The sequence below is a fragment of the Tachyglossus aculeatus genome, chromosome 11 (assembly GCF_015852505.1).
Source record: "Tachyglossus aculeatus isolate mTacAcu1 chromosome 11, mTacAcu1.pri, whole genome shotgun sequence".
NCBI lineage: Eukaryota > Metazoa > Chordata > Mammalia > Monotremata > Tachyglossidae > Tachyglossus > Tachyglossus aculeatus.
In genome coordinates, this window is record NC_052076.1 from 37,151,620 (window position 1) to 37,177,450 (window position 25,831).

The 25,831-nt window shown below is 46.9% G+C and overlaps 1 protein-coding gene across 1 annotated transcript; it reads right to left on the reverse strand.

The window, feature by feature from the left end:
- Positions 1-3,523: 3,523 nt before the first annotated feature.
- LOC119934021 (zinc finger protein 263-like) lies at positions 3,524-25,223 on the reverse strand. Its single transcript, XM_038753367.1, has 6 exons — positions 25,116-25,223; positions 11,762-12,267; positions 5,982-6,174; positions 5,724-5,782; positions 4,593-4,695; positions 3,524-4,316 (listed from the first exon to the last, which is right to left on the reverse strand). Exons 2-6 carry the CDS (start codon positions 12,179-12,181, stop codon positions 3,811-3,813), a joined length of 1,281 nt encoding a protein of 426 aa, XP_038609295.1. The 5' UTR covers positions 12,182-12,267; positions 25,116-25,223; the 3' UTR covers positions 3,524-3,810.
- Positions 25,224-25,831: the final 608 nt, after the last annotated feature.

A 25,831-nucleotide genomic window follows, 5' to 3' on the forward strand; every position in this document is an offset into this window, starting at 1 on the left:
CCTCCAATGGCTACCGATCAATCTGCGCATCAGGCAGAAACTCCTCACCCTGGGCTTCAAGGCTGTCCATCCCCTCGCCCCCTCCTACCTCCCCTCCCTTCTCTCCTTCTACTGCCCAGCCCGCACCCTCCGCTCCTCCACCACTAATCTCTTCACTGTACCTCGCTCTCGCCTGTCCCGCCATCGACCCCCGGCCCACATCATCCCCCGGGCCTGGAATGCCCCCAATCCCTCTGCCCATCCGCCAAGCTAGCTCTCTCCCTCCCTTCAAGGCCCTGCTGAGAGCTCATCTCCTCCAGGAGGCCTTCCCAGACTGAGCCCCTTCTTTCCTCTCCCCCTCGTCCCCCTCTCCATCCCCCCGTCTTACCTCCTTCCCTTCCCCACAGCACCTGTATATATGTATATATGGTTGTACATATTTATTACTCTATTTATTTATTTTACTTGTACATTTCTATCCTACTTATTTTGTTGGTATGTTTGGTTCTGTTCTCTGTCTCCCCCTTTTAGACTGTGAGCCTACTGTTGGGTAGGGACTGTCTCTATGTGATGCCAATTTGTACTTCCCAAGCGCTTAGTACAGTGCTCTGCACATAGTAAGCGCTCAATAAATACGATTGACTGACTGACTGACTGCAGAGCACTGTACTAATCCCACTGTCTGGTTCCACCAAAGCCTCCCTCTACCCCCTCCACTCAAGAACATGGCAAACTGGGACCCGTCTCCTCCTCCTCGTCCTCTTGGGACTCTGCAGGTTGTCCTTTCCCTCTGATTTTTCCCAAAGAGGCCTTGGCACTGGCTCTTCCCTCCCCTTCCCCAGCCGGACCCCCAAACTCAGGGGTTCAGTGAAAGGGTCTGAGAAAACTGGGTTCCTTGCTGGATGGGGAAACCCTGATTTGTGATACTCTGTACCCCAGCCCCCCCCCCCCCGAACAACAGTGACCAGCTCAAGTTGACTTGGAGCCACCCTGGCTTATTTAGGCTCTTTCTCCTGGGGCAACAAAGAGAGTGGAACCCATTTTTGTTGTTTTTAATGGCATTTAAGCGCTTACTATATGTCAAACATTGTTGTAAGCACTAGGGTAGGTACAGTTAAGTTGGACACAGTCCCCGACCTGCATGGAGCTCACGGTCTAAGTAGGAAGGAGAACGGGTATTTCATCCTCATTTTAGGGTTGAGGAAACAGGCCCAGAGAAGTTAAGTGATTTGTCCAAGGTCACACAGCTGGCGGGATCCAAATTAGAACCCAGGTCCTTCTGACTCCCGGGCTGAGCGCTTTCCACTAGGCCACAGTTTCCCACCTGCAGGAGTCCGGAGGGGCCTTGGATGGAAGGGTTTGAGGGTCCAGAACTGTCCGGAGTAAGCATTCCCCCAATGTCCCTTGTTTCCTGCTTTGGGGTGTACTTCCCCACCATAGAGGAGGAAGAGCTGGGAGCACAATCTGGGCTCAGTGGGCAGCTGCCCTGGATTAGGGGGTCTCTGGGACCTGTTCCTGCCCCTCTCAGGCGGCCCGGGGGGTGAGGGGAGTAGCAGTCTTGCTTGGGGGATTATCCCTGGTCAGGGCTCACTCGGCTGGGGGCAAGGAGTCATTCATTTATTCATTCGATCGCATTTATTGAGCACTTTCCGGGGGCAAAGCACCGTACCGAGCGCTTGGGAGAGTCCCGAGGAGGCGTCTCCCCATCTCCTCGATGTCCCGCGGGCTCCAGAAACGGTGTGGAATTCACTGGACGTGGGTTTGGGGAGGGGAAGGAGGTTAGTTGGATTGGGTGGGAATTGTCTCTCGTTATTGCTGAACTGTGCTTTCCAAGCGCTTAGTACAGTGCTCAGCACACAGTAAGCGCCCAGTAGATATGATTGAATGAATTCCCCGTGGAGCGGAGACTCCGTGTCACGGCGGTTACTCCTGAAACAGCTGAGAGCCGGGGTGGGGCGGGAAAATGGCTTGGACGCTCAGAAGCTCCACAGAGCTGCCACCTCTCCAGCTGGTTGCTTCTCATCAAATCAATTAATCATCCATCAGTAATATTTATTGCGCGCTTAATCTGGGTAGAGCACTGAACTAGGCGCTTGGGCAGGTAATGAGAGAGTAAGTAGGTAGAGGTGATCCCTGCCCTCAGCGAGCTTTCATTCTAGCAGGGAAGGCAGGCACCAAAATAAATGGCGGGCTAGGGGAAAGGGAACGGTTTAGATATCCGGATCTGAGTGCTTTGGCATCGGGCGGGTGAACGCTCAAGTGCTCAGGTGTTGTGGAAGCGTTGAAGAGGCAGTGGGGAGTTGAGAGATCAATCAGGGAAGGCTTCCTGGAGATGTGATTTCAGAAAGGCTTTGGAAACTGGGAGAGCGCTCATGGAGCGCTCACGCTGTACTGAGCACTTGAGAGAGTACGATCCCTGCCCTCAGGGATCGTACAATGCTAGGACGGTAAGAGAAATTCTAGGCAGGTGGAAACAGCTTTTAAGGTATGATAAGGTAAGTGCCGCTGTAGGTCAGAGTGAGGGATGGGGCCAACACCTAAGTGCGTAGGGGGAGGACTCAAATCCCTAAGCAGTGGGAGCAGGGAGGGGGAAAAAGGGTGCGGGGCAGGGGGATCAAGAAAGGCCTCCTCCAGGAGATGTGATTTTAATAGAGCCTTGAAGATGGGGTCTGCCCGATATGAAAGGGAAGGGAACCCCGGTCAGGAGGGAGGGAGGGCACGAACAACACATTGACTGTGAGTGAGGCACAGCGAGTAGGTTGGCTTGAGAGGAGTGAAATGTGCTAGCAGGGATGTAGGGGGAGAGGAGCGAGGATAGGGGGAACTATTGGAGGCTTTTGAGAAGGGGAGAGATGGGTGGTAAACGACGTTTTAGAAAAGCGATCCAGGCAACGGGGAAATATATGGACTGGGGAGGGGAGAGAAGAGAAGCAGGGAGGTCGGCGACGAGGGCTTGGGTCAGCACGGCGGCTGTTTGGCTGGAGACGAAGGGGAGGATTCTGGAGATGTGAGGAAAGAACCGACAGAATCTAAGCGTCCCCCACCCGTGGGTCCACGTGGTGCCCGAAATCGCCGGGAATGTCTTGCCGTGGGCACGAGCCCCCTTCCCTCATCCCCGCCTGGTGTAAGGGACGCGCTGACCCCGGTGTCCGCCGCTGCCCTCAGCCCAGGGGCTTGGGGTCATTTTCTGCTTTTAACTTTGCATCTTCCCTTATGCGGTCTGCCTCCAGAGTGGGCGGATAGGACCGGGACAGAAGAGGAAGAGTCCCAACCTACCCGGGAATTTCACTCACGTTTATTAGCCGGTCCCTAGCACGGCCCTGCCGGGTGGGCCCGCAGGAGGCTGCTCTCCGTTTCCCGGGGCGGGGGAGAAACTGAGGGGCGCAACAGGGAGGGGATGGGCCTTGCCAGGTCACAGTGAACAAGTTAGTGGAGTTGGGCCGCCGAAGCCGAGTCCGGGGAGCAGGTGCCAGAGGCACCTGGCAAGATATACCTCTTGCCGGCTCCGAAGAGGTACAGTCACGGGGGGTGAGGGGCCGGGGGGAGGAGAGAGACAAGGGGGAGAGGGAAGAGGGGCGGGATGGCTCCACTCTCCAAAACATCCTCTCGGCCTGCTCCCGAGGAGGTTCTCTCTCCCCTCAGGGCCCTCCCCGTCCACCGCGCCCTGCTTCGGAGAGAGATCCCGCCCTTCCGCCTGGGAGCGGGAGAAGTACCGACCGACCTCGAGGCCACGAGAGTTTGTAGGAGGTGGGAGGGACGGGGAGAGAGGACGATCCAGGGCCTTCGGGAGAGGCCTGAGCTGACGCTGCGGGGGGGACCTGCCCTGGTCCCTCAGGGTCTCAGGGCCAGGCGGGACCCCCGACCGCAGAGCCAGAAGAGCGGGCGGACTCTCTCGGCGAACACGGCGGTGAAGGTGAAGAGAGGGACTTGGGTCTCGGCGTCGGAGAAAGACACCTGCCCCCTCTCGTAGTCCAGGGCCACCCCCACCCACCGGGGGCCCCTGGGGAGGTCCAGGGGCGTCATGGGGGAGGTGAGGGCCCAGGCCTGACCCTGGCAGAACTCCACGGCCCACACCCCTTCCCCGGGGTCGAAGCGGACACCCCCCTTCCTCTTCACGGACTCCCGGGCCACCCCGACAGCGCACCCGCCCTGGTCCCCGACCTCCACCTCCCAGTAGTGTCTCCCGGTGGCGAAGCCCTCCCGGCCCAGGACGCAGAACCAGGACGTGAACCGCTCGGGGTTGTCGGGCAGTTTCTGGTGGGCGTCACCCACGCTGGTGCGCTTTAGGTCCTCGGAGAGGATGAGGCAGGGGTGGGCGGTTCTGGGGTCCAGCGTCACTGCGGGGACAGGAGGCACACGCAGCCGGGCTCGAGCCCCGAAGGGAGGCCCACGACCCCCTCACCCCTCTGGCCGGCCTCTGGGACGGGGTGAGGGGGCCGTGGCACGTGGGGCAGCAGCCCCCCGGTGACGGTGGGACTCAGAGTCGTCACCGCTCCCGAAAACCCGAGAGTCGGGCCCAACGGAGACCCTCGACCCCCCGCCTCCGTACGCCAGCCCTCCCTCCCCCCCTCTAAGCCGGATGACGGGAGGAGGCGGGGGCAACGACGGCTTACCCGGAGTCAGCCCTTTCCTGTTCTCTTGCGCGCCGTCCTTGCTTCGGAAGCTCTGTCCGGGGTCCGGGTGGCCACGGTCTTCTCGGGCGAGGGATGTGGGCTTCTGAAACGACACGGAGCCCCGGGATCTCAGCCCCCGTGGCCGGGGGCGGAGCAGGTGGCCGGGAGAGAGGGAAGGGCGAAGGAGGGCTGGATAGAGGGGGGGAAAAAAGGGAGCGAGACGGAAGGGGAGGTTGGGAATGGCGCAGTCGGAGAGTCCCACTGCAGGGAGGAGCCGAAGGGCAGGGGCTAGATCACTGTAATCGTCATCAATCGTATTTATTGAGCGCTTACTATGTGCAGAGCACTGTACTAAGCGCCTGGGAAGTACAAATTGGCAACATATAGAGACAGTCCCTACCCAACAGTGGGCTCACAGTCTAAAAGGGGGAGACAGAGAACAAAACCAAACATACTAACAAAATAAAATACATAGCATAGATATGTACAAGTAAAATAGAGTAATAACTATGTACAAACATATATAAATATATACAGGTGCTGTGGGGAAGGGAAGGAGGTAAGATGGGGGGGATGGAGAGGGGGACGAGGGGGAGACGAAGGAAGGGGCTCAGTCTGGGAAGGCCTCCTGGAGGAGGTGAGCGCACTGCCAGGGAGATTTCCTCGGAGCCCACTATGACAGCTTTCATGGCTTCGACGGGGTCGGTAGCGGGAAGCCATTTCTTCTCCCGGAGGTCTGGGGACCGGGAAGCAGAAGGCAGATTCTCCTAGGGAGGCTTGCTGCCTGCCCTTGGGGCAAGAGGGCACGGGAAAGAGATGAAGTGAGGGAGGGGGGAAGTCTGAATCTCTGCAGCTTCCCTGATGTGCCAGGGACTCCATTTCCCTCTTTCCCCTGCCTCCTTCCTCACCGTGTACCTCAGCTCTCTTCTCCGCCACCACTGTCACTCCCCATTCAGGCAGGGTAGTTTGAGCGGGAACTCCCGGACCTGGGCTGCCGGGCCCCTCAGGAGCTCCCGAAGAGCACCGCGATCCCAAGGGACAAGGCCGCTTCCCGCCGGCACGGGGCCGGTCAGGCTGCGCCGTGCCGGTCGGGGGCAGGGGGAAAGACGGAAAGAGACAGCTGCAGCTCACCTCTGTGCTCCAGGCTCTCCCCTTCCGAAGCAAGACTGGAAGCTCGGAAGAAGGCCAAGCTGAAGGAGGAAAAAACCGTTAGAGACGGCGGCTCTGGGCCGGTCTCCCGCTCCTCGGGGGTGGCTCCCTCGTCCTCGGAACCACTGGGGTTCCGGCTCCTCTCTGAGCGGAGCTCCCTTCAGAGACGACATCTCCTTCTTTCCCCTCACAGACCCCAATTTAGCCTTCCCCCCTCCTCTCCCCGCCGCCAGGTCTCACCCCTCTGGAGGAGTCGCTCCTCGATGCTGAATCTCACGTGTCCCCGTTCCTCCTCCTCCTCCTCCTCCTCCTCGATCTCCCCATCGGACTTGATCTCGCCCGGCTCCAGCTGGAAGCTCGGTGACTCGCACGTGGCTCCCGAGAGGGCCGTCTCCTCCGAGTTCTCTTCCCGATCGTCCGGGTGCCCGGTGACCTGGGAACAGCCCCTCATTACCCGTCAGCCACGGGGCCCCTGAACTCGGTTCGATGGGCGGGTTGATGATCGTGGTACTCGTGGAGCCCTTACTGCATGCCGAGCAGTGGATTAAGCGTGGGAAAGATACGTTACGAGCAGAACGGACAGCCCCTGCCCACGTGGGGCTTACAGTCTAAGGGAGAGGAACAGCAGACATCAGAGGTGCATTTTTGGTGTGGAGGGAGGAAGAATACCTCCAGGGCTAGTGTACCGAGCAGAACAAAACAGATTTCTAGCCCCATGAGCTAACACTGAAATGCCACTGCCATTCCAGAGAAGCAGCGTGGCTCAGTGGAAGGAGCACGGGCTTTGGAGTCAGAGGGTTCAAATCCCAGCTCTGCCACTTCATTCATTCATTCAATCGCATTTATTGAGCGCTTACTGTGTGCACAGCACTGTACTAAGCGCTTGGGAAGTCCAAGTTGGCAACATCTAGAGACGGTCCCTACCCAACAGCGGGCTCACAGTCTAGAAGGGGGAGACGGACAACAAAACAAAACATATTAACAAAATAAAATAAATAGAATAAATATGTACAAATAGAATAGAGTAATAAACTCGTCAGCTGGGTGACTTTGGGCAAGTCACTTCACTTCTCTGGGCCTCAGTGACCTCGTCTGTAGAATGGGGATGAAGACTGTGAGCCCCACGTGGGACAACCTGATTACCTTGCATCTACCCCAGGGCTCAGAACAGTGCTTGGCACATAGTAAGCGCTTAGCAAATACCATCACTATTATTATTATTACTTCACTTCCCTATGCCTCAGTTCCGTCATCTGTAACATGGGGATTAAGACTGTGAGCTTGTATCTACTCCAGTGCTTAGCACAGTCCCTGGTACCTAGTAAGTGCTTAAAAAATACCATTTTTAAAAAACAAACAAAAAAACCAGCAGGCCCACCCTCTTTAGCCCCTCACTGCCCACTCCTCCAAATTGGGCCCTCCCTCTCCCGCTCAGTGGCGATTTTGTAGTCCTCGCAGGTCAGCCGCACCTCACTGGCAATCAAATCAGTTCTGCCGTCGGTCTCTATGATATTCTGGACTCCCTAAGCACCTACTACAGTGCACTACAACAAGGGGGCACTTGGTAATTATTGTTGCTCCTAATACTACTCCAACTACAACTTCTACTCCATCAAATTTAAGGCTACCTGTAGACTTCCTATAAATACAAGACTATATATTTATAGGTTTCCTTCTCTCCCATCACAGCCCGGACACTCCGTTTTAGTCAAACTAACCTGCGGTCCTTTAGGAGGGACAACTTTTTGTTCTCAGAGTCGGGGGGCAGAAAGGAGGCAGGGATTTTAGTGGTGGGATGGAGCCTGGGAAAGTCTGGCTTCATAATGCCAACAGGTCACCTTTTGGAGCTTCTCAGCCCTGACTGGAAATTCCCAGGAGCCTGGAATGAGTGGGACTGAGCATCTATCTTAAAAAGCCGTGTGTGAGTGTGGGCAGGATGTCATCATCATCATCATCATCATCAATCGTATTTATTGAGCGCTTACTGGGCTCACAGTCATCCCACATCTAGTCGTCATTCATTCATTAATTCATTCAATCGTATTTATTGAGCGCTTACTGTGTGCAGAGCACTGGACTAAGCGCTTGGAAGTACAAGTCGGCAACACATAGAGACGGTCCCTACCCAACAGCGGGCTCACAGTCGAGAAGGGGGAGACAGACAACAAAACATCCTAACAAAATAGAATAAATATGTACAAATAAAATAGAATAATAAATACATACAAACATACATACATATATACAGGTGCTGTGGGGAGGGGAAGGAGGTAAGGCCGGGGGGATGGGGAGGGGGAGAAAGGGGAGAGGAAGGAAGGGGCTCAGTCTGGGAAGGCCTCCTGGAGGAGGTGAGCTCTAAGTAGGGCCTTGAAGGGAGGAAGAGAGCTAGCTTGGCAGATGTGCATATGTTTGTACATATTTTTTTACTCTTTATTTAATTTATTTGTACATATCTATTCTATTTATTTTGTTAGTATGTTTGGTCTCTGTCTCCCCCTTTTAGACTGTGAGCCCACTGTTGGGTAGGGACTGTCTCTATATGTTGCCAATTTGTACTTCCCAAGCGCTTAGTACAGTGCTCTGCACATAGTAAGCGCTCAATAAATACGATTGATGATGATGATGATGATGATGATGTGCGGAGGGAGTTTTGTTAGTAGGTTTGGTTTTGTTCTCTGTCTCCCCCTTTTAGACTGTGAGCCCACTGCTGGGTAGGGACTGTCTCTATATGTTGCCAACTTGTACTTCCCAAGCGCTTAGTACAGTGCTCTGCACACAGTAAGCGCTCAATAAATACGATTGAAGATGATGATGATGATGATGGCATTCCAGGCCAGGGGCTGATGGCGGGACAGGCGAGAACGAGGCCCGGTGAGGAGATTAGCGGCAGAGGAGCGGAGGGTGGGCTGGGCCGGAGAAGGAGAGAAGGGAGGTGAGGTAGGAGGGGGCGAAGTGATGGACGGCCTTGAAGCCTTGAAGTCGCACACATTCCCTGGCTTCTCCTACTCTGACTAGGCCACTGGTCCAGCCGGGAACAGCTTTTCTGACCTTGTTTCCAAACCGTGCTTCTCCCTCCTTCCAAACCTCATCTTCTTCAAGTCCTGCCACCTGGCTGTAATCACTGCAGCCGGTCCAGTAATCATTCAGTCTTTCCATCCTCCATTCATCTCACCCGCCTATGCGTCTAACCTTTTGGGATAATGTGCACACGCCAGCCACTGAGCTCCTCATCCCTTAAGGCCAGGGACCCTATCTCCCACGGAATGCACCACGTACTGACGGACAATCCTTTCCCCTCGTCAATGCTGCTGATTGGCGGTCGAGTACTACCGTGACGGGGTGCCACGGCAGGAGGGCCACTTTATGTTATCTAGGAGTCAGTCAGATTCCCCCAGACTCCCTCTTCTCCAGCCCCAAGCTCTTCGCTCTCTTTCACTCATTCAATCATATTTATATCTCCCCCAGTGCTTAGAACAGTGCTTGGCACATAGTAAGCGCTTAACAAATACCATCGTTATTATTAATTATTATCATTCTCTGTGCCTCAGTTCCCTCATCTGTAAAATGGGGATTGAGACTGTGAGTCTCCCATGGGACAAATACCATCATTATTAGAATATTATTAATACCTTACATCTCCCCCAGTGCTTAGAACAGTGCTTGGCACATAGTAAACGCTTAACAAATACCATCGTTATTATTAATTATTATCATTCTCTGTGCCTCAGTTCCCTCATCTGTAAAATGGGGATTGAGACTGTGAGTCTCCCGTGGGACAAATACCATCATTATTAGAATATTATTATTACCTTGTATCTCCCCCAGCGCTTAGAACAGTGCTTGGCACATAGTAAGCGCTTAACAAATACCATCATTATTATTTATTATTATCATTCTCTGTGCCTCAGTTCCCTCATCTGTAAAATGGGGATTGAGACTGTGAGTCCCCCGTGGGACAAATACCATCATTATTATTATATTATTATTACCTTGTATCTCCCCCAGCACTTAGAACAGTGCTTGGCACATAGTAAGCGCTTAACAAATACCATCATTATTATTATTATTATTATTGAGCGCTTACTGTGTGCAGGGCACTGTACTAAGCCCTTGGGAAGTACAAGTTGGCAACATATAGAGACGGTCCCTACCCAACAACAGGCTCACAGTCTATATAACTGTATATACGTATATATGTTTGTACATATTTATTACTCTATTTATTTATTTTACTTGTACATATCTATCCTATTTATTTTATTTTGTTAGTATGTTTGGTTTTGTTCTCTGTCTCCCCCTTTTAGACTGTGAGCCCACTGTTGGGTAGGGACTGTCTCTATATGTTGCCAATTTGTACTTCCCAAGCGCTTAGTACAGTGCTCTGCACATAGTAAGCGCTCAATAAATTCGATTGACGATGATAGAAGGGGACTCTTCCCAGGTCTCCAAACCTCAGCCCCAGCCCTTTCCTCAGTCTGTCTCCCAGCTTACTGTTCTTCACCTGCTGTGCCCGCCATTTCAAGAAAAAACAAGCCACTAATTGGTTTTAATTTTTTTTTATTGTTTGAAGGCACAGGCTTTTTTCAAGGGTACCAGTGACACAATCTTAAGGCTGAAAGGCCTCCCAGAAGTCCTACCCCCTCACTCCAACTCGGGCCAGAAGCTCTTCCTCTGAGGGGGTCTGCCTCTGGGACAGGGCTGTCCTGGGCAGAGATGATGATAATAATAATAATAATTATAATAATGGCATTTATTAAGCACTTACTATGTGCAAAGCACTGTTCTAAGCGCTGGGGAGGATACAAGGTGATCAGGTTGTCCCACGTGGGGCTCACAGTCTTAATCCCCATGCCCATCCGCCAAGCTAGCTCTCTTCCTCCCTTCAAGGCCCTGCTGAGCTCACCTCCTCCAGGAGGCCTTCCCACACTGAGCCCCTTCCTTCCTCTCCCCCTCGTCCTCCTCTCCATCCCCGCCATCTTACCTCCTTCCCTTCCCCACAGCACCTGTATATATGTATACATGTTTGTACATATTACTCTATTTATTTATTTATTTATTTATTTATTTTACTTGTACATATCTATTCTATTCATTTTATTTTGTTAGTATGTTTGGTTTTGTTCTCTGTCTCCCCCTTTTAGACTGTGAGCCCACTGTTGGGTAGGGACTGTCTCTATATGTTGCCAATTTGTACTTCCCAAGCGCTTAGTACAGTGCTCTGCACATAGTAAGCACTCAATAAATACGATTGATGATGATGATGATGATGACAGATGAGGGAACTGAGGCCCAGAGAAGTGAAGTGACTTGCCGAAAGTCACACAGCTGACAAGTGGCTCCAAAGCCCGGGCTCTTTCCACTGAGCCACGCTGCTTCTCTTGCCAGGGAAGGCAACCTCCCTTCCTCTCCTGTTCCCAGGCTTAGCATCCTTCTTCCTGATATAGTTTACCCAAGTCCCAAGTCCCTCCTGCTGTAGTGGAAGACCTTTTTTTTTTTTTGATTCTGCCCTTAGTAGTGAAAACCATTTAGCTAACAACCTACCAGAAACATTTGGTTTTTTAAATTGTATTTGTTACGCACTCACACTACGTGCCAGGCACCGTACTAAGCCCTGGAGTAGATGCAAGATAATCAGGTTGGACACAGTCCATGTCCCACACGGGGCTCACAGTCTTACTGTCCATTTTACAGATAAGGTAACTGAGGCCCAGAGAAGTGAAGTGACTCGCCCAAAGTCACACAGCTGATAAGCGGCGGAGCCAGGACCTCTGACTCTCACGCCCGTGCTCTTTCCGCTAAGCCACGCTGCTTGGTGGCGACTTGCCCATGGGTCACACAGCAGGAAAGTGGTGGAGCCCGGATTAGAACCCGGGTCCTGGGGCTCCCGGACGTGTGTGGCACACCAACTGTGTGCTGAGAATTGCCCGGGCCTTGGGGGAGTCCCTGATCAGTCTCCCACTCCATTCCCCACGCTGCTCTCCCCTCAGAGTCCCCCCCGCTTCGCCCCAGTGACTACTCACCGGTGGCCCGGCGGGCCCAGATTGTCGCTGCAGATCTTCCACCAGGGCCACCGCCTCTTCCCCGCTTTCTGGGCAACGCTTGCACACTTGCGCCTGGATGTTCCCGGGCAGGGCGGTCAGGAACTGCTCCAGAACCAGCAGCTCCAGGATCTGCTCCTTGGTGCGCACCTCCGGCTTCAGCCACTGCCGGCACAGTTCCCGCAGCCGGCCGAGGGCCTCGTGGGGCCCGGCCGCTCCCTGGTAGCAGAACTGCCTGAACCGCTGGCGGCAGGTCTCGGGGCTGGGGTCCTCCCCCGACGGGGTGGATTCGGGTCCCCGGGGGGGGTCTTCCTCCCGCTGCCCGGCCGGGGCTCCCTCTTGTTTCCGAGGAGGGGGCACGTTGGGGCTCAGAGCTTCAGTCATCCCGGGTTCTGTAGCCATTGTCCAGGTCGGGGGGCGGGTGGTCGCTCTCCAAGCACGGCGCGGGGCCAGACCCCTGGTTCGGGACGTGGGAGAGGAGCTTGTCTCTGGAGGTACAGAAAGAAGTAGAGCATCAGTAGAGACCTGCTCTGGGACCCAGGAGCCTCAGCCCTCCTCCTAGAAATCCAGAAGAATTCCTGGCGACCCAGCATCCCGACTCGGTCCTAATCCTTCTTGACCTTCCAGCACTTCCCACAACGAAGACTACCCACTGCTGACCATCTGACCTTGGGGTCACATCTCGTTCTGACCATTTCTTCTCAGCCTCACTTGCTGGCTCTTCACCTCATTCTCCTTACTGAGAGCGTAATAAGAATAACGATGATGATGACATTTGTTGAGCATTTACTCCATACCAAGCACTGAACTACTGTATCTTCCTCGGCGTTTAGTACAGTGCCCGGCACATAGCTGTGTGTTTAACAAGTACCACTAAAACAAAGTGGCTAGCTTCACCACCCCTGGCTGGCTCTGGCAAATGCCTTCCACATCTATCTCCTCGGGTCTAACCTCTCATCTGCCTTATGATGCCACATTTCCTGTTGCCTCCAGGACAGCTCCATCAATCCATCGATCATATTTATTGAGCACCAACTTCCTGAAGAGCACCGAACCAACCATTTGGGAAAGTACAATAGAATTAGCATACCCAATTCCTGCCCTCGAGGAATTTACAATCTAGCTGAGGAGACAGAAATGTAATTAAATTAGGGCTATGAGGAAGTAATAAAGTATGTAAGATGAGCACATAAGAGCTGTAGGGGTTGTGAGCCCTTAAGTGCATAGGTGATATTCATTCATTCATTCATTCATTCAATCGTATTTATTGAGCGCTTACTGTGTGCAAAGCACTGTGCTAAGCGCTTGGGAAGTCCAAGTTGGCAACATATAGAGACGGTCCCTACCCAAAGGCGGGTTCACAGTCTAGAAGGGGGAGACAGACAACAAAAGAAAACATATTAACGAAACAAGATAGAATAAATATGTACAAGTAAAATAAATAAATCAATAGAGTAATAAATATGTACAAACTATATATATATGTGTATATACATACACACACACACACACACACACACACACACACACACAGAGGTACCTACCCAACAGCGGGTTCACAGTCTAGAAGGGGGAGACAGACAACAAAAGAAAACATATTAACAAAATGAGATGGAATAAATATGCACAAGTAAAATAAATAAATCAATAGAGTAATAAATATGTGCGAATATATATATATATATATATATATATATATATATATATATATACATACACACACACACACACACACACACACACACACACGTCCCTACCCAACAGCGGGTTCACAGTCTAGAACGGGGAGACAGACAACAAAAGAAAACATATTAACAAAATAAGATAGAATAAATATGTACAAGTAAAATAGAGTAATAAATATGTACAAATATATATATATACACACACACACACACACACACACAAACACACACACATATATAGGTCCCTACCCCAACAGCGGGTTCACAGTCTAGAAGGGGGAGACAGACAACAAAAGAAAACATATTAACAAAATAAGATAAATACAGAAGGTCTGAAGTTGCAGTTGGGGGATATACGGTGGGGAGGTGGAGAAATTAAGTGGGGAAGGTCTCTTAGAGGAAATGGGATTTCATAAAGGCTTTAGCTATGGGGAGAGATGGTCTGTGGGATTTGAAGAAGGAAGAAGTTTCGGGGGGCCGAAGCGGTGGTGAGAGTGTAAGCACCAAGTTGGCAGTGAGAGAGACAAGGATGAGACATTTACTGGGTCGGCCCACCAGTACACTTACCGTGATCGAGCCAGAACTCCCCGTCTTCCCTCCTAAACCCAGTCCTTCTCCCAACTTTTCCTACAGCAATGACAACACTAGCTACCTTCCTCTCTGTTCCAGACCCCACGACCTTGGTGTCATCTTCAACTCCCTGCTCTTTGAGCTCTTACATTTAACTTACTGCTACACCCTATCAGTTCTTCCTTCGCAACACCTGCCAGATCCACCCAGCCCTCTCCATGGAAATAGCCTTTACTCTGATTCAAGTTCTTGATATTTTGGGACGGGACTTTTGGGTCAGCCTCCCGGCCTCCGGCCTCCCCTCGCTTCAATCTATTCTCCACACTGCTCCCTGGATCATTCTCCTACCACATCACTTGGCACACATCTCCCCGCTCCTCTAAAACCTCCAGAGGTGACCTCTTTCCTTTGGCTTCAAGCAAAAATTCGGTACCAGTGGAGGCAAGGCTCTCCACTAGCATCCTTCTACCATCTTGTATCTACCCCAGCACTTAGTTCAGTGCTTGGCAAATAGCAAACGTTTAATGAATACTATTATTGTTATTAATATTAATAATAACAGAATTAATAATAAGCATCAGACCTCTTCATTTGCTACTCCTCGACTTGGACTCTCTGCTTCTCCCACTGCTGTAATCCTTTAACAGCTATTATTAGTAAATAATCAATCAATCAATCAATCGTATTTATTGAGCGCTTACTGTGTGCAGAGCACTGGACTAAGCGCTTGGGAAGTACAAGTTGGCAACACAAAGAGACAGTCCCTACCCAACAGTGGGCTCACAGTCTAAAAGGGGGAGACAGAGAACAAAACCAAACATGCTAACAAAATAAAATAAATAGAATAGATATGTACAAGTAAAATAAATAAATAGAGTAATAAATATGTACATACATATATACACCTGTATAAGGTAGTACGGTGAATCGGGGGAGGCTTCCTAAAGGAGGGGGGCTTTCAGAAGGGCTTTCAGTACTTTGCTTTTAATTCTCCCACCCTCCATCCTTTCTTCGTGCCTTTACCCCTCCCTGATATTCTCTGTCCTTTAAATCTGCCAGACCACAGTTCTTCCCGTCTTCACAGCTCTTCTGAAAGCCCCCCTCCTTTAGGAAGCCCCCCCCGATTCACCGTACTACCTTAATCACATCAACCCAAAGACCCCTTTATTTGATAATAGTAATAATAACTACGGTAATAATGATAGTGATGGTATTTTAAGCATTTACTATGTGCCAAGCACTTCACTAGGCACTGGAGCAGATGCAAGATAATAAGGTCAGACAGAGTTCCTGTCCCACATGGAGCCTGGATTCCCACCCATCTTCAGCACTTAATCAATTGTATTTATTGAGTGTTTACTGTGTACAGAGCACTGTACTAAGCGCTTAAGCAGTATATCAATTTAGAAACTCTTCTTATTTATTCAATCACTTCATCCTACCATACTCTCGCTACTGCCACCTGAAACTTTGCTCTTCCTTCTGGTTCCCTGATTTGTACATCACATTTGTACCAGTCTCTCTTTTAGACTGTAAGCTCCTTGAGGGCGGGAGACTTGTCATTTGATTCTGCTTCACTCCTCCAGGTGCACAGCAGAGTACTCTGCACATAGTAAACGCTCAATAAATGCTGTTGATGGATTAACTGGGTGGGTCATATGTCTGTAACTGCGTAGGTTGGGACCCTTGCTCCAGATTATCCCCTATCACAATTTTCCTTTGCTTATGTTGGTTTGTTTTCGTGCCAATATTTATTGAGTGAGTGTCCAAAACAGGGCCACAGAGGGGTTTATTTTCCTATTTTCTCAAGAAGAAAGTGGCGTACATTTCTCTTAAAAAAAACGGATGTCCGTGAGATGCAGTGTGGCTCGGTGGAAAGAGCCCGGGCTTGGGAGTCAAGAGGTCGTGGGTTCTAATCCCGGCTCCGCCACTTGCCTGCTGGGTGACTTTGGGCAAGTCACTTCTCTGGGCCTCAGTTTACCTCAACTGTAAATTGGGGGTGAAGCCTGTGAGCCTTACGTGGGACACCCTGATGACCTTGTATCTACCCCAGCGATTACAACAGTGCTTTGCACATAGTAAGCGCTTAACAAATGCCATCATTATCATTATTATGATGCTAGCTTTTAAGACTGAAGGGAAAAAAAGGGCTGGGGGTATCTGAGAAAACCAAAAAACACATCTTTGGACTGTGGCTCTGAAATGTACCTTCACTCCACAGATAAGTTTCCACACCTAAATCAAACACACGTGTGAATACCAGAAACCTCTGAGGGACCTGCTCACATTTCAGGGCATCTATTATCAACATTACACAGTAAGCGCTCAATAAATACGATTGATAAATACGATTGATTTTCCCCTCTAGTCTCCCTCCACTCACATTTCTCCATAATTAGAGTTTATTTAAAGGCCCGGGTAAGCACAGACGATGTTAGTAAACCCCTACAAACAGGGGTAGGCAGGGATTCAGGGAGGGCTGCTCCTCTCGAACAAGGCCTTCGTGGAGACGGGACTATCAAAGAGCCCGGGCTTGGGAGTCAATCAATCAATCAATCAATCATATTTATTGAGCGCTTACTTTGTGCAGAGCACTGTACTAAGCGCTTGGGAAGTCCAAGTTGGCAACATATACAGTCCCTACCCAACAGTGGGCTCACAGTCTAAAAGGGGGAGACAGAGAACAAAGCCAAACATACTGACAAAATAAAATAAATAGAATAGATATGTAGAAGTAAAATAAATAAATAAAAGAGTAATAAATATGTACAAAGATATATACATATACACAGGTGCTGTGGGGAAGGGAAGGAGGTAAGATGGGGGGGATGGAGAGGGGAACGAGTGATGAAGGGGAGCGAGAGAGTTGGGTTCATTAGAGTGGGTGGTTTTGAGAACGTCTATTTGGTCATCAAGGGTGGGTAATAATAATAATAATAATGATGATGGCATTTGTTAAGCGCTTACTATGTGCAAAGCACTGTTCTAGGCGCTGGGGAGGAGACAAGGTGATTAAGTTGTCCCACGTGGGGCTCACAGTCAATCCCCATTTTACAGATGAGGTAACTGGCTCAGAGAAGTGAAGTGACTTGCCCAAGGTCACACAAGTCGGAGGTCGTGGGTTCTAATCCCGGCTCTGCCACTTGTCAGCTGGGGGACTTTGGGCAAATCACTTTACGTCTCCGTGCCTCAGTTCCCTCATCTGTAAAATGGGGATGAAGACTGTGAGCCCCCCGTGGGACAACCTGATCACCTTGTATCTACCCCAGTGCTTAGAACAGTGCTTAGCACGTAGTAAGCACTTAACAAATACCAACATTCTTCTTCTTCTTCTCTGGGCCTCAGTTCCCTCATCTGTAAAATGGGGACAAAGACTGTGAGCCCCCCGTGGGACAACCTGATCACCTGTAGCCTCCCCCAGAGCTTAGAACAGTGCTTTACACATAGTAAGCACTTAATACCAAAATTATTACTATTATTATTCGCCCATTCTGGTTCCTTTATCCAGCGGGGACGAGACATCTGGTAGTGGGGTAAAATGAGGCGCTTAGAACAGTGCTTTGCACATAGTGAGCGCTTAACAGCGTAGCTCAGTGGAAAGAGCCCGGGCTTGGGAGCCAGAGGTCATGGGTTCTAATCCTGGCTCCACCACTTGTCAGCTGTGTGACTTTGGGCAAGTCACTTAACTTCTCAGTGCCTCAGTTACCTTATCTGTAAAATGGGGATGAAGACTGAGCCCCCCGTGGGACAACCTGATCACCCTGTACCTCCCCAGTGCTTGGCACATAGTAAGCACTTAATAAATGCCATTATTATTATTATTAACAAATACCATCATTATTATTATTATTCGCCCATTCCAGCTCCTTTATCCAGCGGGGACGAGACTTCTAGTAGTGGGGTAAAATGACACGCTTAGAACAGTGCTTTGCACATAGTGAGCGCTTAACAAATACCATCATCATTATTACTATTATTATTCGCCCATTCTGGCTCCTTTATCCAGCAGGGGCGAGTCTTTTGGTAGTGGGGTAAAATGAGGCACTTAGAACATTGCTTTGCACATAGTGAGCACTTAACAAATACCATCGTTATTATTATTACTATTCGCCCATTCCAGCTCCTTTATCCAGCGGGGACGAGACTTCTGGTAGTGGGGCAAAATGAGGCACTTAGAACAGTGCTTTGCACATAGTGAGCACTTAACAAATACCATTATTATTATTATTATTATTATAATTCGCCCATTCCAGCTCCTTTAACCAGCGGGGACGAGACATCTGGTAGCGGGGTAAAATGAGGCGCTTAGAACAGTGCTTTGCACATAGTGAGCGCTTAACAAATACCATTATTATTATTATTATTATTATTATTATAATTCACCCATTCAGGCTCCTTTATCCAGCGGGGACGAGACATCTGGTAGCGGGGTAAAATGAGGCGCTTAGAACAGTGCTTTGCACATAGTGAGTGCTTAACAAATACCATTATTATTATTATCATTATTTGCCCATTCCGGCTCTTTTATCCAGCGGGGACGAGACATCTGGTAGCAGGGTAAAATGAGGCGCTTAGAACAGTGCTTTGCACATAGTGAGCACTTAACAAATACTATTATTATTATTATTATTATAATTTGCCCATTCCGGCTCCTTCATCCAGCAGGGACGAAACATCTGGTAGCGGGGTAAAATGAGGCGCTTAGAACAGTGCTTTGCACATAGTAAGCGCTTAACAAATACCATTATTATTACTGTTATTACTATTATTATTATTCGCCCATTCCGGCTCCTTTACCCAGTGGGGACGAGACTTCTGGTGGTAGGGTAAAATGAGGCGCTTAGAACAGTGCTTTGCACCCTCCTCCCCCTCACCTTACCTCCTTCCCCTCCCCACAGCACCTGTATATATGTTTGGGCAGATTTATTACTCTATTTATTTATTTTATTTGTACATATTTATTCTATTTATTTTATTTGCTTGTCTCCCCCTTCTAGACTGTGAGCCCGCTGTTGGGTAGGGAACGTCTCTAGGTTGCCAACTTGTACTTCCCAAGCGCTTAGTCCAGTGCTCTGCACACAGTAAGCACTCAATAAATACGACTGAATTAATGAATCAACTCTATTTATTTTATTTCTACATATTTGCTAGTCTATTTTATTTTGTTACTATGTTTCGCTTTGTTGTCCGCCTCCCCTTCTAGCCTGTAAGCCCGATGTCAGGTAGGGACCGTCTCTAGCTGTTGCCGACTTGGACTCCCCAAGCGCTTAGTACAGTGCTCTGCACACAGTAAGCGCTCAATAAATACGATTGAATGAATGAACTCTATTTATTTTATTTCTACATATTTATTGTATTTATTTTATTTTGTTATTATGTTTTGCTTTGTCATCCGTCTCCCCCTTCTAGCCTGTGAGCCCGCTGTTGGGTAGGGACCGTCTCTAGATGTATGTTTGTACATATTTATTACTCGATTTTATCCATGTACATATTTATTACTCTATTTAATTTCTACATATTTACTCGTCTATTTATTTTATTTTGTTACTATGTATTGCTTTGTCGCCCTCCTAGCCTGTGAGCCTGCCGTCGGGTAGGGACCGTCTCTCGCTGTAGCCGACTTGGGCTCCCCAAGCGCTCAGTCCAGTGCTCTGCACACAGTAAGCGCTCAATAAATATGATTGAATGAACTCTATTTTATTTCTACATATGTACTAGTCTATTTATTTTATTTTGTTACTATGCATTGCTTTGTCGTCCGTCTCCCCCTTCTAGCCTGTGAGCCCGCTGTTGGGTAGGGACCGTCTCTATATGCATGTTTGTAGATATTTATTTATTTATCCATTTATTTATCCATGTACGTATTTATCACTCTATTTATCTTATTTCTACATATTTACTCGTCTATTTATTTTATTTTGTTACTATGCATTGCTTTGTCGTCCGTCTCCCCCTTCTAGCCTGTGAGCCCGCTGTTGGGTAGGGACCGTCTCTATATGCATGTTTGTAGATATTTATTTATTTATTTATCCATTTATTTATCCATGTACGTATTTATCACTCTATTTATTTATTTTATTTCTACATATTTACTCGTCTATTTATTTTATTTTGTTACTATGTATTGCTTTGTCGTCCTTCTCCCCCTTCTAGCCTGTGAGCCCGCTGTTGGGTAGGGACCGTCTCTAGATGTATGTTTGTACATATTTATTACTCTATCCATGTACATATTTACTACTCTATTTTATTTCTACATATTTACTATTCTATTTATTTTATTTTGTTACTATGTTTTGCTTTGTCGTCCGCCTCCCCCTTCTAGCCTGTGAGCCCGCTGTTGTGTAGGGACCGTCTCTATATGTATGTTTGTACATATTTATCACTGTTTATTTATCCATGTACATATTTATTACTCTATTTATTTATTTTATTTCTACATATTTACTCGTCTATTTATTTTATTTTGTTACTATGTATTGCTTTGTCGTCCTTCTAGCCTGTGAGCCCGCCGTTGGGTAGGGACCGTCTCCAGATGTATGTTTGTACATATTTATTACTCTATTTATTTTATCCATGTACTATTATTACTATTATTACTATTATTACTCTATTTATTTTACTTCTACATATTTACTATTATTACTATTATTACTCTATTTATTTATTTTACTTCTACATATTTACTCGTCTATTTATTTTATTTTGTTACTATGTATTGCTTTGTCGTCCTTCTAGCCTGTGAGCCCGCCGTCGGGTAGGGACCGTCTCTCGCTGTGGCCGACTTGGGCTTCCCAAGCGCTCAGCCCAGTGCTCTGCATACAGTAAGCACTTAATAAATACGACTGAATGAATGAATGAACTCTATTTATTTTATTTCTACATATCTACTATTCTTATTTTATTATTATGTTTTCCTTTGTTGTCCGTCTCCCCCTTCTAGCCTGTGAGCCCGCTGTTGGGTAGGGTCCATCTCTAGATGTATGTTTGTACACATTTATTACTCTATTTTATCCATGTACATATTTATTACTCTATTTATTTATCTTATTTCTACATATTTACTCGTCTATTTATTTTATTTTGTTACTATGTATTGCTTTGTCATCCGTCTCCCACTTCGAGCCTGTGAGCCCGCTGTTGTGTAGGGACCATCTCTATATGTATGTTTGTACATATTTATTACTGTTTATTTATCCATGTACATATTTATTACTCTATTTATTTTATGTCTACATATTTACTCATCTATTTATTTTATTTTGTTACTATGTATCGCTTTGTCATCCTTCTCCCCCTTCTAGCCTGTGAGCCCGCTGTTGTGTAGGGACCGTCTCTATATGTATGTTTGTACATATTTATTACTCTATTTATTTATCCATGTACATATTTATTACTCAATTCATTTATTTTATTTCTACATATTTACTCGTCTATTTATTTTATTTTGTTACTATGCATTGCTTTGTCGTCCCTCTAGCCCGTGAGCCCGCCGTTGGGTAGGGACCGTCTCTAGATGTATGTTTGTACATATTTATTACTCTATCCATGTACATATTTATTACTCTATTCATTTTAATTCTACATATTTACTCGTCTATTTATTTTATTTTGTTACTATGTACCGCTTTGTCGTCCTTCTAGCCTGTGAGCCCGCCGTTGGGTAGGGTCCATCTCTAGATGTACGTTTGTACATATTCATTACTCTATTTATTTTATCCATGTACATATTTATTACTCTATTTATTTATCTTATTTCTATATATTTACTCGTCTATTTATTTTATTTTGTTACTATGTATCGCTTTGTCGTCCTTCTAGCCTGTGAGCCCGCCATTGGGTAGGGTCCGTCTCTAGATGTACGTTTGTACATATTCATTACTCTATTTATTTTATCCATGTACATATTTATTACTCTATTTATTTATCTTATTTCTATATATTTACTCGTCTATTTATTTTAATTTGTTACTATGTATCGCTTTGTCGTCCTTCTAGCCGGTGAGCCCGCCGTTGGGTAGGGACCGTCTCTAGATGTACGTTTGTACATATTTATTACTCTATTTATTTCATCCATGTACATATTTATTACTCTATTCATTTAATTTCTACATATTTACTAGTCTATTTATTTTATTTTGTTACTATGCATTGCTTTGTCGTCCTTCTAGCCTGTGAGCCCGCCGTTGGGTAGGGACCGTCTCTCGCTGTAGCCGACTTGGGCTTCCCAAGCGCTCAGCCCAGTGCTCTGCATACAGTAAGCACCCAATAAATACGATTGAATGAATGAATGAACTCTATTTATTTTATTTCTACATATCTACCATTCTTATTTATTTTATTTTGTTATTATGTTTTGCTTTGTCGTCCATCTCCCCCTTCTAGCCTGTGAGCCCGCTGTTGGGTAGGGACCGTCTCTAGATGCATGTTTGTAGATATTTATTACTCCATTTATTTATCCATGTACGTATTTATTACTGTATTTATTTACTTTATTTCTACACATTTACTCGTCTATTTATTTTGTTACTTTGTATTGCTTTGTCGTCCGTCTCCCCCTTCTAGCCTGTGAGCCCGCTGTTGTGTATGGACCGTCTCTAGATGTATGTTTGTACATATTTATTACTCTATTTATTCATTTTATCCATGTACATATTTATCACTCTATATTTATTTTACTTCTACATATTTACTCGTCTATTTATTTTATTTTGTTACTATGTATCGCTTTGTCGTCCTTCTAGCCTGTGAGCCCGCCATTGGGTAGGGACCGTCTCTAGATGTATGTTTGTACATATTCATTACTCTATTCATTTCTCCATATACATATTTATTACTCTATTTATTTAATTTCTATATATTTACTCGTCTATTTATTTTATTTTGTTACTATGTATCGCTTTGTCGTCCTTCTAGCCTGTGAGCCCGCCGTTGGGTAGGGACCGTCTCTAGATGCATGTTTGTAGATATTTATTACTCCATTTATTTATCCATGTACATATTTATTACTCCATTCATTTATCTCATTTCTACATATTTACCAGTCTATTTATTTTATTTTGCTACTATGTACCGCTTTGTCGTCCTTCTAGCCTGTGAGCCCGCCGTTGGGTAGGGACCGTCTCTAGATGTACGTTTGTACATACTTATTACTCTGTTTATTTATCTTATTACTCTGTTTATTTATCCATGTACATATTTATTACTCTATTTATTTATCTTATTTCTACATATTTACACGCCTATTTATTTTATTTTGCTACTATGTACCGCTTTGTCGTCCTTCTAGCCTGTGAGCCCGCCGTTGGGTAGGGACCGTCTCTAGATGTACGTTTGTACATATTTATTACTCTGCTTATTTATCTTATTACTCTGTTTATTTATCCATGTACATATTCATTACTCTATTTATTTATCTTATTTCTACATATTTACTCGCCTATTTATTTTATTTTGTTACTATGTACCGCTTTGTCGTCCTTCTAGCCTGTGAGCCCGCCGTTGGGTAGGGACCGTCTCTAGATGTACGTTTGTACATATTTATTACTCTGCTTATTTATCTTATTACTCTGTTTATTTATCCATGTACATATTCATTACTCTATTTATTTATCTTATTTCTACATATTTACTCGCCTATTTATTTTATTTTGTTACTATGTACCGCTTTGTCGTCCTTCTAGCCTGTGAGCCCGCCGTTGGGTAGGGACCGTCTCTAGATGTACGTTTGTACATATTTATTACTCTGCTTATTTATCTTATTACTCTGTTTATTTATCCATGTACATATTCATTACTCTATTTATTTATCTTATTTCTACATATTTACTCGCCTATTTATTTTATTTTGTTACTATGTACCGCTTTGTCGTCCTTCTAGCCTGTGAGCCCGCCGTTGGGTAGGGACCGTCTCTAGATGTACGTTTGTACATATTTATTACTCTGCTTATTTATCTTATTACTCTGTTTATTTATCCATGTACATATTCATTACTCTATTTATTTATCTTATTTCTACATATTTACTCGCCTATTTATTTTATTTTGTTACTATGTACCGCATTGTCGTCCTTCTAGCCTGTGAGCCCGCCGTTGGGTAGGGACCGTCTCTAGATGTACGTTTGTACATACTTATTACTCTGTTTATTTATCTTATTACTCTGTTTATTTATCCATGTACATATTTATTACTCTATTTATTTATCTTATTTCTACATATTTACACGCCTATTTATTTTATTTTGTTACTATGTACCGCTTTGTCGTCCTTCCAGCCTGTGAGCCCGCCGTTGGGTAGGGACCGTCTCTAGATGTACGTTTGTACATATTTATTACTCTGTTTATTTATCTTATTACTCTGTTTATTTATCCATGTGCATATTTATTACTCTATTTATTTATCTTATTTCTACATATTTACTCGTCTATTTATTTTATTTTGCTACTATGTATCGCTTTGTCGTCCTTCTAGCCTGTGAGCCCGCCGTTGGGTAGGGGCCCTCTCTAGATGTACGTTTGTACATATTTATTACTCTGTTTATTTATCCATGTACATATTTATTACTCTATTTTATTTCTACATATTTACTCGTCTATTTATTTTATTTTGTTACTATGTATCGCTTTGTCGTCCTTCTAGCCTGTGAGCCCGCCGTTGGGTAGGGACCGTCTCTAGATGTACGTTTGTACATATTTATTACTGTTTATTTATCTTATTACTTTGTTTATTTATCCATGTGCATATTCATTACTCTATTTATTTATCTTGTTTCTACATATTTACTAATCTATTTATTTTATTTTGCTACTATGTACCGCTTTGTCGTCCTTCTAGCCTGTGAGCCCGCCGTTGGGTAGGGACCGTCTCTCACTGTGGCCGACTTGTCCTTCCCAAGCGCTCAGTACAGTGCTCTGCACGTAGTAAGCGCTCAATAAATACGACTGATGATGATGATGGTGACCGTCTGTCGCTGTGGCCGACCTGGTCTCCCCGAAGCGCTCAGCCCAGTGCTCTGCACACAGTAAGCGCTCAATCAATAGGACTGAATGAATGAAAGGGACGCAGCTGGGTCCCGCGGCCTCACCGGTGCGGGCGTGGGGAATGGGCGCGTCCTGGGTCCCTGGAGGCGGCGGAAAGGCCCGGGGCCGCGGAGCGACGCGGATCCTCCTCCTCACGGCGAGGCCCCTCGGGCCTTCACTGACGGCGCCTCAGGAGGCGGGAGACAACGAGCGACCAACCGGAAGTGCCCCTCTACCCGCTCGCCCCCCCGCACCCGACCACTTCCGGTGCCTCTCTAGGACGTCGGAGGTCGCCTCCGGCCGGCCGTCGCTGGTCGTCGTCGGGCCCTGAGTAGAGGCCTGCAGAATCAATCAATCAATCAATCGTATTTATTGAGCGCTTACTGTGGGCAGAGCACCGTACTAAGCGCTTGGGAAGCACAAGTAAATAGAATAGATATGTACAAGTAAAATAAATAAATAGAGTAATCAATATGTACAAACATCTATACATATAAGCGCTCAATAAATACGATTGATTGATTGATTATCCAGGGTGTCTGTCATCCCGAAAATCCGTCCTTCCCAAATCCTGCTTTCTTTTCAGGGGTAGGATGAAGGCTGGGGTGGGCCATCCCTGTATATATGTATATATGTTTGTACATATTTATTACTCTATTTATTTATTTATTTATTTTACTTGTACCTATCTATTCCATTTATTTTATTTTGTTAGTCGGTTTGGTTTTGTTCTCTGTCTCCCCCTTTTAGACTGTGAGCCCACTGTTGGGTAGGGACTGTC

Bases quoted from the DNA above. Each gene is read 5' to 3' on its own strand.
- LOC119934021 (XM_038753367.1), bottom strand. From the start codon at position 12,181: ATGGCTACAGAACCCGGGATGACTGAAGCTCTGAGCCCCAACGTGCCC. The intron at 4,696-5,723 runs GTGAGCTGCAGC...GTGTCGTTTCAG, and splicing joins GGAGAGCCTGGAGCACAGAG to AAGCCCACATCCCTCGCCCG. The intron at 4,317-4,592 runs GTAAGCCGTCGT...CTGTCCCCGCAG, and splicing joins CAGGAAAGGGCTGACTCCGG to TGACGCTGGACCCCAGAACC.